This window comes from Microtus pennsylvanicus, chromosome 8 (genome assembly GCF_037038515.1).
Source record: "Microtus pennsylvanicus isolate mMicPen1 chromosome 8, mMicPen1.hap1, whole genome shotgun sequence".
NCBI lineage: Eukaryota > Metazoa > Chordata > Mammalia > Rodentia > Cricetidae > Microtus > Microtus pennsylvanicus.
In genome coordinates this window covers 27,426,761-27,443,683 of record NC_134586.1, presented here as the reverse complement: position 1 = coordinate 27,443,683, position 16,923 = coordinate 27,426,761, and the positions used below count along the sequence as shown (strand labels likewise).

General features: G+C 39.1%; 1 protein-coding gene and 1 pseudogene across 13 annotated transcripts in view; one reads left to right on the top strand and one right to left on the bottom strand.

Annotated features, from left to right (window-relative positions):
• The window catches only part of Erc1 (ELKS/RAB6-interacting/CAST family member 1), a 350,007-nt gene that overhangs the window by 230,394 nt on the left and 102,690 nt on the right, over positions 1–16,923 (bottom strand). For all 13 annotated transcript variants that reach the window (XR_012911589.1, XR_012911591.1, XR_012911592.1 and 10 more), the window contains 4 exons: positions 14,635–14,802; positions 6,793–6,930; positions 3,397–3,537; positions 2,101–2,241 (listed from right to left, as the gene is read on the bottom strand). Coding sequence is in view for 9 of the 13 variants with exons in the window: in XM_075982955.1 (XP_075839070.1) it covers positions 2,101–2,241; positions 3,397–3,537; positions 6,793–6,930; positions 14,635–14,802 (588 nt within the window). In the remaining 4 variants the exon portion in view is untranslated. The remainder of the gene's footprint in view (positions 1–2,100; positions 2,242–3,396; positions 3,538–6,792; positions 6,931–14,634; positions 14,803–16,923) is intronic.
• On the top strand, positions 6,016–6,106 carry LOC142856660 (U6 spliceosomal RNA; annotated as a pseudogene).

Sequence of the window (16,923 nt, the reverse complement as noted above, 5' to 3'; positions counted from 1 at the left end):
GTGCTGGGATTAAAGGAGTATGCCACCACCGCCCTGCGCTAGCCAACTTTCGTAGTACAGAGAGTGCACTGCAGGCTACTAAGTGATAAAAGGCAGCAATGGTCTTACCCAGCCGAGAACCCTATTAACTACAATACCAACTGGCCAGGCAATTATGTGCCTCCTTGGTGCAATGGTGGCACTATTGATATGGGGGAAACCAAGCACTCTCTGGTAAATTTTAAAGCCCACTCCACAAACTGAGTTTCATGCCTGATCCTATAAATACAGTTAAAGAACCCAGAGTTAAGAAGGTCTTAGATCCAAGGGGTAACTTTATACTCTTGGTTAGCTAAATTGACATAATGCCAAGTTGCCTTCTAAATACCTCTAATTATACCCACATATAAATACTACTTGTCTTTTTTCTTTCTTCTTTTTTTTTTCTCCTGGGTTTTGGAGACAGGGTGGCTTTGAACAATTGTCTTAATCAGAAAAACTTCTCTTTGGAATGAAAGGTGGCAAAATGCAAAAGATTCATGGTTGATCGAGATATTTAAAAAAAAAAGTTATGGCTGAGTGCTCAGCCCTCAACAAGACTCTCATATTACCCCCTCTCAGGATCAGGTGAAGAGAAGGTGAGAAGAATGTAAGGACTGGGATATGTGGAGAAAAACTATAAGATGCTTTCTTGTGGGCATGATATAGTCAATGTAATCATGAACTCATGTAGCAGTGGCTGCCAGCAGTGGGCCTCCATGAGATTAGCCTGCTGTCAAGTCAATCATAGATTGTGGAGGGGTCTCTGTGACCTTGCCCTAGCCTGGTTAACTTATGATCCATTAGGAGTGGCAAACATTCTGATCAGCACTGACGAGCTCAACATGTTCCAGTGAACAATACAAACCATGGTCACATAGCCCGGTGTGCTGGTTTGTTGACACAATTAGAATCATCTGGGAAGAATGAATCTCAGTTGAGAAACTGCCTCCATGAGACTGCCTATAGTCTATGAAGTGTTTTCTTAGTTATTGATGTGGCAGAGTTCAGTCCATGTGGGCAATGTCACCATGTGGGCAGATGGTTCTTGGTTGCATAGTAAGCCATGCTTCTATGGCTTCTTTCTCAGTTACTGCCTCAGTTCTTGCCCTCATTTACCTTCATGATAAGCGATATAAAATAAACCCTTTCCTCTTTAGGTTGCTTATGGTCAAGGTGTTTTTAGCTTTAAACTCAGTGTGTTAAAATAAAACAAAAACATGCTTGTGAGAAAAGGACTCAGGGCAATTATGTAAAAGGAATGAAAAGGAGAAAGAATGTGATAGTAATCAATATGTACAACATACTCTATGAAATTGTCAAGCTAAACAGAAAGAAAATACACAGTTTAAGCACAGACTTGAAAGAAGACCCTAGTGAAAGGCCAGGATGTTAATGCACTACCAAAATTCTAGACTAAACTGGGATCGTTAGAAGCTACAGTGGTGGTAAAAGCGAAAGAAAAGGAAGCAGCCCTGGATAAGCAAAGGGCAGTCTGCAGGAACCTTCTAGAACCTGTCTCTCGGGAATGAAAGTCTTCCTCTTCCCAAACTCATGTGCTGAAGGCTTGACTTGCCAATGCGATGTTCAGAACTGGGGTGACTGGGAAGTGAGTGGGTAAATCAGGAGAGCACTGACCTAATCTGTGGTTCAATCATAGAACCAAAATGTGATGGCATTGCGGAGAGGCTGACACTCAGGATCTCAGTACAGGAAGTAGCTCACTAGTGCCATGAGCTTAAAGGAACACTTTGTCCTTGCTCCTATCTGCTTTTCTGGTGGGCATGATGCTCTGTCCCACTAAAGACTAAAAGCGATGGAATCATCCAACCATGGACTGTAACCTCTCAAACTGTAAATCCAAATAAATCTTTTCTACTTTAATGTGTATCTTTGGTGTTTGGTCACAGCTACAAAACCAAACATATCACTAACCTACTAAGAAAAATGAAAATAACTGTACAATCTGTAGTGTCACTGTGATCCTCAGCGGAAAAGAGAGAGGGAGGAGGGAAGAAGGAAGGATTCAGAGCTATCTACAGTGTTCTTATGCAAACACAGTGAGAATGGGAGCTCCTCAACCTTCTTCAGCTGTGACTCCATTTTCAGGCACTCTTCCTTCTTCTGTTCAAGAGCAATTTCAAGGGTCTTGAGTCGTGAGTCCTTTTTCAGTCCTGAGGAAGCCAGGGAAGAAGCATGCTCTTTGAGATCCAAGAGAGAGGCCTAAAAGCATCAAGACATGTTTAGATGAATACTGTGAAATAAAATGTAGATTTAATTTTTCAAATTGTTAGTCATAGCATCTGAAAGTTCCCATTTCAAGAACATTCATCAACTATAAACACGTATTATCTTTAGCTTCCAGACGTTAACTGAAATAACGTTGATCCTCAGAACTAAATGGACAGTGCCATAAAGAGTCCTAGAAATGACTGGGGTGCAGCTCCAGTAAAAAGCATGCCTGGCATGCATCAAGTTCTAGGTTCAATTTTCAGCACCACGTAAACCAGGCATGGAACACACTTGTAATTCCAGCACTCAGGAGGTGAAGGCAGGAGGATCAGAAGTGGAAGGCCAGCCTGAGATAGAGGAGGCCCTGTCGCAAAATAGAACAAGAGCTCTAACTTAATGTACTTATTTTCACAAAATAAAAGAGACTGAGCTTTGAGAACCTAAGTAACCAAACTTAGTAACTGACTAATTTGAATGGGGATTTTTCTCCCCTCTTTCAGCAGGAAATTCTTGTAGAAACTTACTTCTGGAAATTTTCCTAAAGTTACTAGACAAATCTGCTGGATTACTCATCACACAGCATTCAATTGTTTAGCTATTTAAATTATACTGACAGGATTATTCAAAAATAAGGTGGTGGTGGCACACGCCTTTAATCCCAGCACTCGGGAGGCAGAGGCAGGAGGATCTCTGTGAGTTTGAGACCAGCCTGGTCTACAAGAGCTAGTTCCAGGACAGGCTCCAAAACCACAGAGAAACCCTGGCTCGAAAAACCAAAAAAAAAAAAAAAAAAAAAAAAAGATCAAAATCATGAAGTCACATGTTATAGGTGATTGTGTTTCTAATAACGGTTATAATTAGATTTCTTCCTTTGTTACTTGTATTGTTAGCAGTGTCTCTCATTATAAAACATGGCTGCAGTTACTCTAGGATACGCAGCTTTGGTATCACATAAGAAATCAACTCTTAAAACAGAGAACAGGGTCGTAACGGACGAAGAAGTGATAAGCAGTCTACTGTAGCACTCTAGAAAGCCTTCCACAAAATACTAAGAATCTTTCTTGCTTGTCTGCACTGTGCAGACACCGCAGATACACAGAATGCGATGACTAAGCAAACTGAGTAACTCCATTTGGTAACCCTAACCTCCTTCTCGGAGAGGTCTCCTTGCAACAGGCTGACTTTTTCTTTCAAGTCTTTAAGATCTTTCTTGTAGGTATCAATCTCTTCTTGCTTCTCTCGCTCATCTCTGTCCCGCTGCTCCTTCAAGCGTTCAATTGTCCGTTCCTAAAAAGAAAGCACACCAAGTCATCCTGTAGCATACTCTGCTTCCTCTGACCAAAGTCAATTCTTCTATCATCTACTAAAAAGGCAATGGTAAGCTCTTCAAGAATTTATATAGTGTATATTGTATGTGTTTTAATAAATAAAGCTTGTCTGAAGATCAGAGGGCGAAGCAGCCATACTAGGCAGCCATACAGGCCAGGGAGTGGTAGCACACACCTTTAATTCCAGGACTAGGAAGACAGAGGAACAAAGGCTCTGTGAGTTCAATGCAACTGAGGGCTACACAAGACTGAATTAATCTAACAAAGAAACAGAGCTCACACAAAGGTGACCCCAGCACTAGAGAGGTGGAAACAGGAGCGATAAGGCTGGGCAGGGAAAAAAAATATAAAGGGGAAGAGACAGAACTCAGTGGAGTGCGGAGTTTGAGGAAACCGGATCTTGACATTCTGTATGAAGATTTGGTAGAGGGAAAAGGTCTCTCTAGTGGTGGCTGCTTTGCTTCTATGATTTTCTGGTTGAACCCCAATATCTGTCTCTGGGTTTTTATTGTTTGTGCTATAAATTAACTTTTCAAATAACTAATTTCTCCTTTTGTAACCAATAAATGTCCAACTTTGCTTATTTTTAAATTCCAAGAGTAGTTTCCTATATCACTTCAAATATTATTAGATATCACTAAAGTATTCTCTTCAATCACTAAAGTACTCTCTTGAAATATTGCCATTTAAATTAAATTTTCAAGTCACAAAAATTAATGTGTATGCCCTTAGGGCAATAAGTAACATATTTCTTCACTATAGTGGTACTGACGCACACTACTTACACAGCCACAGAAATTACTCATAACTCATATATCAAAAGGAGGGAGGGGAGCTACAATACAATAATCTAACATAAAGGAGGACAAAGATGAGGTAGAAAAATTTAAACTTATTCTTCCAGGTGTTCAGAAAGCATGAAGGCTGAAGGAATTTATTATATTTCTGGGTAGTATTTCTAAACATACTCACAGAATACACAATCATTCTGGCAACAGATCAAAGTATTCTGAGTCCAAAGGACCTAAGGAATGTTGTGTTATGCCTCTGAAAAGAATCCAGTTAAATATCCCAAGGAAAGTACAGCATGATGGGATAACCCTTTAATTCCAACCCTGGGAACTGGAAATAAGAGGATCAAGAGCTAAAGACCACCCTGAGTGTTAAGGACTATTCTTGATTATCAAATAGACTACATCTAGAATTAACTAAAACCCAAATGGCTGGGCACATATTTTCTTAATTAAATAATTTGAAGTGTAAGGACCCAGTTCTAATCCAGATCTTTGAGGTGGGACACCATTAATTCAGCTCTTTTGAATTAATCTGGGCCACACACCTTCTGCTAGTAGCCTATGTAAAGGACATGGAAGGAAGCTAGCTCTCTCTCTCTGCCTGCTTGCTTTCACTCTCATTAGCAAGTCTATTTATTCTACACTATTCTATTCTGGCATTTACTGAAGACCAGCTGAGACATCTAGAATTAACTAACAACTACTAGATTCTTGGACCTTCCATTGATAGACAGTCATTGTTGGCCAACCTGGATCACAGCCTGCAAGTAATTCCAGTAAATTCCCATTAGATGGATGGATGGATGGATGGATGGATGGATGGATGGATGGATGGATGATAGATTCAGTCTATAAGTTTGTTTCTCTAAAGAACCCTGACTAATACACTGAGCTATACTGTGAGCCTGAGGCCAGCACATGAGACATATAGCATGAATAATAAAAACACAGAGACAGATATTGGGGTTCAAGTTGAAGATCAGAGAAGCAGACCAGTAAGTCACTAGAAAGACCTTTTCCCTCTACCAATGCTCACACCGAAGGGGTGATCCTCAGACTGCCTAGACAGCACTATCTCCACCAAACCCCAGACTCCACATTCCAGTGAGTTCCTGTCTCTTTTCTTTTATATTCCTCTCTCCAACCAGCCGTATTGCTTCTGTCTCCACCTGCCTAGTGATAAGATTAAAAGTGTTTGACTCCCAAACACTGGGATTAAAGGGGTCAGTCACCACCACCTGGATCTGTTTCAGGATCAATCTTGTATAGCCCAGGATGGCCTTAAACTCACACAGGTCTGTCTGCCTCTGTCTCCTGGGATTAAAGGTGTGTGCCACCACTGCCTGGTCTCTAGTAGCTTAGCTTTGCACTCTGATCTTCAGACAAGCTTTATTTATTAAAATACAAATAAAATATCACTATAGAGACCTCTATCAAAAAACAAGTCACATTCCAAAAACAAAAACAAACAAATAAAAGCACAATAAAAAACAAAATCACCATAAGGAGATTCTCTAAAATATCTTCTAGGATGGTACAGACCACTTATTCATTTAACCATTCCTTTAAATCATAAAGGTAAAATAAAGTAATAAAAGTCAAGGGGCTAGAGAAATTGATTCAGTGACTAAGAGTATTGACTGGTGCTCACTTAGGCAGCACATATACTAAAACTAGAATAATACAAAGATTAGTATGGCCCCTGTGCAAAGATGACAATAAAAAGAAGAGAGGGAGGGAGGGAGGGAGAGACAGAGAGAGAGAGAGAGAGAGAGAGAGAGAGAGAGAGAGAGAGAGAGAGAAAGAAAGGTAGGTGGGCGGGCAGGTGGGCACTGACTGCTCTTCCAGAGGACTCAGATTCAACTCTTAGCACTCACATGGCAGCTACAATACCAGGAAATCCAATACCCTCTTCTGGCCTCTAGGGACTTCTGGGGACACAAGGTATATGTGATACACAGACATAGATGTCAACAAAACATCTATACACATAAAAATAAATAAAATTAAAAATCATTTTAGGAGTATGCCAAGACTAGAAAAGTAGTAAAGGTGTAATATTCATGAATAAAAGCCATGAAAATGCCATGGGATGGTTAGGTAACAGGAGAGCTAGTCTGGGATAGAATCCTGATAATCAATGTCCCATGTTCTACACATTTTATTAAGTAATGGATTTGCTTTTCGTTCTGAAAGCAGCAAAATAGGGAACATATGCTGATTCTATTGGAAATGTGGTGATGGTCTTTGGTGTACAACCAATCTTTCCGAGTAGTTGGTGCTAGCACCTAACAGTAACTAGAGTGTCTTTCCACTTTCCACTCTGCACATCAGCAGCCAAGAACTGTTTCCATGAAAAGATTTCTTCTGTGTTTGTAGCAGAACACAAAGGTCTGGGAAGGGTCAAGCCAATCACTCACTTTCTCCGCAAGAGCCTCCTCCAAGGTCGTTAGCGCTGTGTCTGTGTTGGTGGTGTCCGCCTGCAGAGACTTGACTCGCTCTTTCAAACTGCTCATCTGCTTTTCTTTATCTCTCAGTTGTTCCTGGAGATTTTCAATCTGAATAAACACATGCATTTCAGAAAAAAAGTCATTTATGAGGTAGAAGTAGGCCCAATAACAATTATTTAAATCATAAACAAATTGTGGTGTGTGTGTGTGTGTGTGTGTGTGTGTGTGTGTGTGTGTGAGAGAGAGAGAGAGAGAGAGAGAGAGAGAGAATTCTCTGTAAAAATAATTTAAATTTGTTTTAAAATTATACACTAAACACTAGAGTAGATAATTTAAATTTGTTTTAAAATTATATACCAAACACTGTAGTGATATTTCATCTGTATTTTAATAAATAAAGCTAGTCTCAAATTCAGATTGCAAAGCTAAACCACTAGAGGCCAGCACACACCTATAATCCCAGGACTCAGGAGACAGACGCAGGCGAATCTCTGAGTTCAAGGCTACCCTAGGCTATATAAGATTATAAACTCGATCCAGAAATAGATCCAGGTGGTGGTGGATGACCCCTTTAATCCCAGTGTTTGGGAATCACACATCTTTAATCCTAGCACTAGGGAGGGGGAGACAGGAGCAAAACGGCTGGGCAGGGAAAAAAAATATAACAGGGAAGAGACAGGAACTCAACTAGAGTGTGAAGCCTGAGGATTCACGGAGACGGGATCTGGTACACTTCGTCTGAATGGATTTGGTAGAGATAAAAGGTCTCTTTAGTGGCTGGCTGCTTTGCTTTTCTGATTTTCAGGTTGGACCCCAATAGCTGTCTCTGGTTTTTATTATTCATGCTACACCTTACAACAGTCAAACAGAGAAAAGATAAGTATCCTAAGGACATATATACAAATATGCAAATCCTTGCCGGGTGGTAGCAATGCATGCTTTTAATCCTACCACTCAGAAGGTAAAGGCAGTGGGATCTCTGTGAGTTCAAGACCAGCCTGGTCTACAAGAACTAGTTCTAGGACAGGCTCCAAAACCACAGAGAAACCCTGGCTCTCAAAAAAAACAAAAAACAAACAAAAAAACCCCATAAAAACAAATAAGCAAATCCTTAACAAAAGAAGACAAAACTGTCTTATGAGATGGAAAGTCCCAATGTGAAGACAGTATTGCTGAAGGACTGCAATTAGTCCACATGAAATAGGATTACTTTTTTTTTTGGTCTAGTAAAAAGCTAACTGTCCAATAGCTAAACAGGAGAGGGATAGGCAGAGCTGCTAGGCAGAGAGAAGAAAGAGGAGGAGAAATCCAGGCTCAAGAATAAAGAAAGGAACAAGAAGGGAGAGGAGGACACAAGGGAGACGCCCGGGGCAAGAAGCCGGGCAGTCATCAGCTAGCCAGACACAAACAGAGCAAGAAAATAAGAAAAGGTTATTAAAAAAAAAAAGCCAGTACACACTGACCAGGAGGGGACAGAGAGGAGCTAGAGGAGGATATAAAGATGGGTAGACGTGATCCATTAACTGGGAGTTTTTATTAGTATGGTGTTATTAGAATCTTTTCCATGACTTTAGAAATAAAAAGATGCTATATCACAAAATTTTACTCATGCAGGAATTTGCTGGGTTTTTACTATAACAGAGTATACATACAAAAAATTTTTAGGTTGGGGGGGTTCTTTTATTTTTATGAAACATGTTTTCTCTGCTGTGGAATAATCCTTCTGTAAACTGTGAAACTGTGTTGCTCTTATTGTTAATAAAAAGTTGATTGGCCAATAGCTAGGCAGGATTTTCGGGGCAAAGAATGCTAGGAAGAAGAAGGGCAGAGTCTGAGGAGCCTCAAGAGATACAGGGAATAGGAGCTGACTTGCCATACTGAGAAAAAGTATGAAGCCATGGGCAGAGTGTAGATAAGAAACATGGGTTAGTTTAAAATGTAAGACATAGTAACAAGTCTGAGCTCTCGGCCAAGTGTTTGTAATTAATAATAAGCCTCTGAATGGTTATTTGGGAGCAGATACTCAGACACAGAGAAACCATCTACATTTCTCTGTGTAGCCTTGGCTGTCCTGGAATTCACTCTGTAAACCAGGGTGGCCTCAAACTTACAGAGATCTGCTTGCCTCTGCCTCCCAAGTGCTGGGAATAAAAGTGTGCGCCACCACCAGCCAAGATGGCAGTTTTTATTGACAGGCATGCAGACTACAGAACTGACAAGGACAGAAGTCTATCACTTTTGCATGATTTCACTTTCTGCTTTGTACTTCTAGTTACTATATGAAATCATGAGGTCAAAGTCAGTCTGGGTTGTATTTCAAGAGAGTGCCTAAAAACACAAACACTGTGGACACACTGTTTCAAGTGGTAGGATTAACTCTCATCCCTCTGTCTAGCATTCCCACACTGTAGACAGTATCCGGACAAACTGCTGTAGAAGGTGGGCCATTTTATAATCCCAAGGACTTTTTTTTACATTTAATTTATTTAAGTAGGTCTGTTGGTACACTTATGCCTCCGTGTGTTTAGGCAGAACAGAGGAGAACTTGCTAGAGTCGGTTCTTTCCTTCCACCATGTGAATTCCAGAGATCCGGCTCAGGTTGTCATTTTGTGGCTTTTTATGTACTCTCTACTTGTTGCAAACAGAACCAGTGAGTACCTATTTAAGCATGCATCGAGTAGAATTCTGCAATGATCAAACGAACTGAAGCTTATTCTAAAGAGAAAATCTAACATGGGTGAACTAAAATAGAAATATTTTAAATTAGTTACTCTAGGAAGATTAATTCCTTAAAACAACCTCTCTACTCATCACATTGAGTTGGAAATAAAATATTGTATTATATATACAAGGCTGCCTTCGCCTTACCTGATTTTATAGTGATAAAAACTGATGCCAGAGGAAAAGTAAAACTAAATGCAATAGTACATGAAGAACATCAAATCTACATACCAACTACAGACTGCCACAAATTTACCAGCATCTTTTATTCTAGTTATTATCAGTATTGTACAGTTGTCAGGAACCAACACATCTGACTGAGTGGGCATAAATCCACATAAGTCCAGTCAGCTAGAACTCAGTACTCTGCCTTCAAAGCCTTAATTCCTACCAAGAAGAGAATTTCTCTACCAAAGAAATCTCACAGCGCTTCCTATAATCACCTGGAGCACCTGAGCAACTGCTTTAACAATACCTCCACAAGCTGTTTTAAACAGAATTAAATTATTATGATGAAGCCAATCAATCAGAAAGGCCCTGGACTTCATTTTCTGCAAATACTTTCCAATATCAACTGGAGAGGGGGAGAAGATCAACACAATCTTAAGATACTTAAACATAGATTTAAACTCAATTTGCAGCATATGTGGTGAGACAAACCAACAATCCCAGCACTCAGGAGGCAGAAACAAGCAGACTGCCATGAGTCTGAGACTCAGTTTCCAAATGAGCACATACTGCTATGGTTTTCCCTGCACATACAACCATGATATAGTGTAATCTTTTAGTTGGGCATATAAAAATAATAATAATGAAAATTAAACAGAATATTACAATATACTATAATAAAATCTACAGCATCATTACTTTTGTGCTTTGGGGGTCATCAGGAAGTAAATAAGGGTTAATTCAACACAATACTACAACATCACAAGTGATGTGAGAAACAGTTATCTGGCAATAGCTACCGGCCTCGTAAATGACCAATAGGCAGCAGTATTCACAGTACAAATACACTAGACAAATGGATAATTCAAGTCCTTTGTAAGACAAAATGGGACAAATAAAACTTTACCAAACTCCTGAGAATGGTTCATAATTATAAATTTATAAGTTTTTAGAATTTTCCATTCATATTTTCAGATCATAGTTAGCTTCAGAAAACTAAAACTAAAAGGTGAGGGGAGGCATTACTGTATATCGGAAGTATATGTATGACCCTTACAAAACTACAACCCAGATATATTTTAATTGTAAGGAAAGGAATTTCCTAACGGATTTATTCATTGTATAGAACACTGCATTCTAAGACCTTTTACATAATGAACTGGATAAAAAGAAGCAAAACTTGGTGAGACCAAAATCGCAGCCTGTCAAGATCTGTTAAGAAGCAATTATGGAAACAGTTGAAATTCTTTTTACACTCTGTTGGCATAGGTTAAAATTTTGCACAGCTGGGGCTGGAGAGACTCAGTAATTAAGTGTACTGGCTGATCTTCTCCAAGACCCAGATTCCCAGCACCCACATCGTGACTCACAACTGCCTGTAACTCCAGTTCCAGGAAATATGATGCCCTCTTCTGGCCTCAGCAGTCACCAGGTATGCATGTAATATGTAGACATACAGGCAGTAAAAACATTTACATATACAAAATAATAGAAATATTTTTTTGAAAACTTGCACAGCTTAATGTACTCAAATTGCTAAAAGACTAAGCCTGAGGCAATAGCAATGGTGTGACTGCATTTATGACCTCAGTGCCTAGCATGTGTGTGAACCAATGCTTTCAGTTTTCTAGTTACACGATCTAAACAGAAGTCTGTTGAAAGTCACACCATAACCCTAGAGATCTGTTATTGCCTCCTGTATTCTCTGAGCACAGGGTTACACAAATGTATACAGATATGAATAGTACTAAGAACTGGAAGACTGAGGGGCAGTGCAGCCCAGGAGAACAGGACACCTCAGTCAATGGTCTAACTACCTGGCTATTACCACAGCCACCACTGTGTCAAAGTACCAATTACTTCCTGGGATACCTTCCCAGAGAACTCAAAGACCAAAGAACAGGGCGACAATGGAAACCACTGCCTATTGTCCTTGCTCATAGAATAATGTGTTAATTGAGAAGCAACGTGGGTTAAGTATTACACAGAAAATATCTCTGCAGAGATGCCTAAATTCTTCCTAGAAAGTTAAATTACAGTAGCCCTCTGTAGACAAGTTTCTTACATTTTTTACTGAAAATGTTGAGGGTTAAAAGAAAGGACACTGAATTCTATTTCTTTCCTAAAAAAAATTTTAACAGGACAATAAAGATGGCCGAATTCACTGAAGTCTAATTCATTAAGTGAGAATTGGTTATAATTTTCTCATAGGCCAGGTAATTTCCGAGTCTATATTATTCACAAGTAAAGCTGTAATGGAATTTTTGGAGAATATAATATAAGAGGCTGTCAAGGCAGCTCAGTGCATAGGGGCAAGTGCCCTTTAAGTACCCTTTAAAATCAAAGCTCAATCCCTGGAATCCTCATGGTGGAAGGGAAAACCAACTCTCAAAAGTTGTTTACAGAAAGGTTAAACAACAGGATGTTCTAAGAGGAGGTGACACACTTCGTCCTCCAGGAAAACTAGTTAAAACAGAAAGCGAACAAATCAAAGCAGCTTCAGACAGTCCCTGAAACTGAGCAGAACCCAACATTATATATGAATCAGGACTGCTGGGGAAAGACTGAGAAAAGCTGAGGTGTTTAGAAGAGGCTCAGACAAAGTAGCGTGGAAGAAGCAGATCAGCCAGAGGCCGGAAGAAACAAAGACAAGCACAGCTGCTGGAAGAAGCTCAGACCAACTGAACATAAGGAAAAGACACCCTCCAACTGTTGAGCCGCATGCAGGTTGCATACTGTGCTCCAGGTTTCTAACTTTCATGAACTGCCACTGTGCTAGGGTAGGCTTTTAGTGATGCAGCTGTGTTTGAGTCATTTCTACTCCTGAAAATTATCCCTCACCCACATTCTTGCAGTAAAACTCTTGCATTTACCCCAGTAAAACTCATTAGTTCACCCAGGTGGACTTTGGTCCTATCGAGACTCTAGCCTATCATCAGTTCCCTCTCTGAGGTGAGCAGACATTTGTTCAAGTTTTCCAAGGGTAGTGTCACACAACAATGATGACAGATACAGACCCTAAATTTCAAATGAGGAAATTGTAACCACAAATAGCTAGTCATCACTAAATTTAAAAAATTATGATGAAAAGAATAGCTATTAATACATGCCACAAATATGAAAACCTGGGGGAAAAAAGCCACTGAATACAAAGACCAATAAAATAGACGTTCTAAAATGTAAGTTTTGAAATATGTCACAAAACCTATGTTAACAGACATTCGTGCATACAGTCAAAAACCAAACATCTAAAAGTTACAGCAAACTAAATGTGTCCCATTTTTAATTGGGGAAGAAAAAATGCTACAAATCACTAAAAGGTAAATAAACCTATGAACACACACTTTGCAGAAATGAAAATAAAAAGACCTTAAATACATAAAATTATATTCCATCTTGTTTATAAGGAAAGAGGTGGAGCCATAATGACAAACTACTTCCTCACTTCCAGGCTGGCAGAAGCAGAGAGACTAATAAAAACCCACTCTAGATGGGTCTTTATGGAAACACTTTCATACTATGCTTGTAGGAAACAGCTGATACTTGGGAAAGTCATCAAAATTATAAATGCCTATCATTTCACCAAGGTATTCTACTTCAAGGAGTCGATCCTAGAAAAGTAATTAACACAAACAGAAGCTAAATACAAACAATTTTTAGTGTAGTATTATATAAAGCAAAAAATGTAGGTATGCCATCAGAATAAACTTTGCTAACAAAGTTGTAAAACATCTTATACATGTTTACATGTATACAATGTATTACAATGATTACACCTTTGGAACACCTATCCTTGGGGTGGAACTTGGAAACATTAACCTTAAAAAAAGGAAAAATAATAGTAAGGAATGGTAAGATATGCCTCAAAGTGTGTGTGTGTGTGTGAGCTCGCACGCGCATGTGTACCCATATTTATCCCTGTATATAGACTACCAGGTGCCAAGAAAAATAACTCAAAAATATAAACAAAATAAGAATATATATTTGCTTCTTTACGTGCAGGCTGTCACTGAAGCATAAAGGAAGTGAGCGGTGTGGGTAGAGAGACATAAAAATCACTACATTTTTAAAACAATAAATTAGTATGCATTAACAAAACAATCAACCAATATTTAGAGTGTTCAAAGTTTTACAATAGCAAAAAGGAAATGAGAACAAGTGAATATAACTGAAAACACAGGACACGATCTTCTTCAAATAAAAAAGCTAAATTTTTGCCAAGGTCAGCAAAGAAAGTTCTTCCTTGGTGACTGTTAGCAAATTAACAATAAACTAGGAAAGTGTCAAACATTGCAAATCTATCATTTCAGCAGAAACGAACCAAAAATGACACGTCTATAGCTACTGCATCAAGGACAGCTTTTATATAAGTTTAAAACTAGAAAAAAAATTAGTAGTTTTATTTTTATTCCAAAATAGGTCCATTTCAAATAATGGCTAAAGAGGTTAGTCAGTCTTCCATACTGCAAGTTACTAACTCAAAAGGAGTGCTACAATCAAGGGATAGAGTAAACCAGCTCAGCTTCCAGGTCTGCCTCGTACATTATATGCTTATTACAGGCGCAAGCTATACTCTTCAAAATTGTCACCTAAGTAATGAAATGGATTATCTATGTGCTATTCATAGATTTCTATTCCAATTAAAGACAGTAGAGGTAGGTTAGCTAACCAAATATTGTGCCAATTGCTAAAACACTTTTGAGAAACAGGATGAGAAATCCTACTAAAAGATAGTGATACCGCTGATTTCATGAAAGACTGAACTTGTAGAGCAGTTTTATCAATCTACCTCCCGCAACAATGGTTCCGAGTACTCTGCAAATCTAAACAGAAGGAGAGCAGCTCTAGTGGTCGGTTGGCAGAGTGCTCAGAAGAAGGTTATGTCATAAGGGGCCACTGTGCAGAGAACACTTGTGCCTTACCTTTTTCTGAAGAACATTGACCTTCCGTTCCTTCACGTCCAGCATGTCCTTCAGGTCATGTATCTCTCCAGCTTGTGTACCCTTCTCCTCAGCCATATCTTGAATTTGTTTGGTTTTTTTATTTAGCATAGTCTCCTTTTCTTCTAAACGCAATCGAAGAGCATCCACCTAAGAACAGAAGATTTACAAACAATGAACAGAACAGAAAGGAGAGGAATAGTGTTGTAGAATGATCTTTTGTACACTGTAAAGATTTGACACTTGGATTGGTTTAATAAAAAGCTGAACGGCTAATACCTAGGTAGGATTTTCGAGGCAGAAAGGATACTAGAAAGAAGAAAGGCAGTGACACAGAGAGTCACCAGTCAGAGACAGAGGAAGCAGGAAAGTATCATGGGCAGTACAGAGTAAAGATAATAAATCCATGAGGCAGAAAGTAAATTAATAGGGTAATTTAAGTTTTAAGAACTAGTTAGAAACAAGCCTAAGCTATCAGCCAAGCTTTCATAATTAATAATAAGTCTGTGCGCCATTTTTTGGGAGCTGAATGGCGGGACAGAGAAAGACTAGTTACAGAATAGAATTCCTTGGAATAGAGTTGCCCATATTTTAAAGAAAATAAAACTTGGATTCAGGGGAGTTACATTACTTTATTTTTAAAATTACAATAAGAAGTGAAATGATTAGAACATAAGCATTCCAAATGTAGTGCATTCAAAGGATATCAAATACAAAAGCACAGAGGCAGTGTACAGGAATCAGCAGCCTTCCTCTGAAAAACATATCAGTCAGAAAGACTGTTGAAAGAACCAACATTTAGCTTGGTTTTTAAATGACATATTGACCTTTACTAGATCTGAAACAGAAAGCAGAGGTAATCTAGTGAAGGACAAAGAATATTTTGAAACATAAACACCAAATAAAGCATGTTCTAATAGATTCATTTGAGATGGCTGAGCATAAAGAAAAGGGCCTAAAATGATATACAGAAAGGCTCCAATTACCAAATATGATACTTAATTTTATCCTGTTTGCAAATCAAAGTCAATAAAAGACTTGTAAGGAGGAGGAAATGATTGTCATATTTATGTACCAGAAAATTATACTACTCTGGTCACTGGGAACACAGGACAATTGTTTTCCCCTCCTTCAGCAGAGATTAGAACCAATAGAGAAGAGAGTAGCAGGGGAGCGTGTGTTTTACAGGGAACACTAAACTGAAGTAATGTTTTCTAAAAATACAGACTAGAGACCAGAGAGAGGGTCCTGTAGGAAATGACCAAGCATGACAAGCTAAGCTCAATCCCCAAAACACACATTAGATGAGGACTGGCTCTCAGAAGTCGTACACGTACACTTACCTCCACACACATACACTAAATACATAAGTTTAAGAAAAAAAATAACTCAGCTTGAAGGTCTGTGACTGGATACTAGAGAAGCTTGGACAACTTATAAATGATGAGCAGATGCTGGCTGGTGAGGAAGATAACGAGAGAACCTTTCAGAGTGGAGGTACCATAAATACTGATGCTCAGAAGAGATGCTAAAGTCTCAAGAAGCTACACACAGAATGGTTAAAGCTAAGGATAGGAAGGAAGTCACAGGAAAGGAGGCTAAAAGCAGGTCTACATCAGTGTCAGGTCTAGAAGTGTAAATTTTATTGCCCATAAAAAGGAAAAATGAGAGAGAACAGCTAAAGATAAGCTTTCATCTTTCAAATGAAGAAAATCAGTGAGTTTAGCTTATGGAAGGAAGCAAGAACCTTATTTCTTAAAAGTCTTCCTGATAATAACTGACTTACACGATAATGATCTAAAAATGCTACCCAACAAGCTAGAAATCCTGAATACCTTGCTCTTCAGCTTCTTACAACTCCAAAAATAAAGTACCACAAACTATGCAGCTTAAAACAGAAACTACCCCCCCCCACACACACACACACACTTAGATCTGGAGGCTAAGGAAAGTCTAAGAGTAAGAATGTCTGTAGGACTAAGCCTCCCACTGAGGACTACAGCTCTTTCTTAGCCTCTCCCTACATTCTGATGACTCCTGGAAAATCTTGGCCTTGGAGACATCTGCAAAGAGCCTGTGGTGCTTTGAAAGAAGAACACCCACAGGCTCATTTGTTTAAATACTTGACCCCCAGTTGGTAGAACTGTTTAGGAAGGATTAAGAGACCTGGCCTTGTTAGAGGAGATGTAGCCACTGGGGGTGGCTTTAAGGTTTCAAAAGACTTACATCATTCCCACTGTGCTCACTCTCTGAAGATCAAAAGGTAAGCTC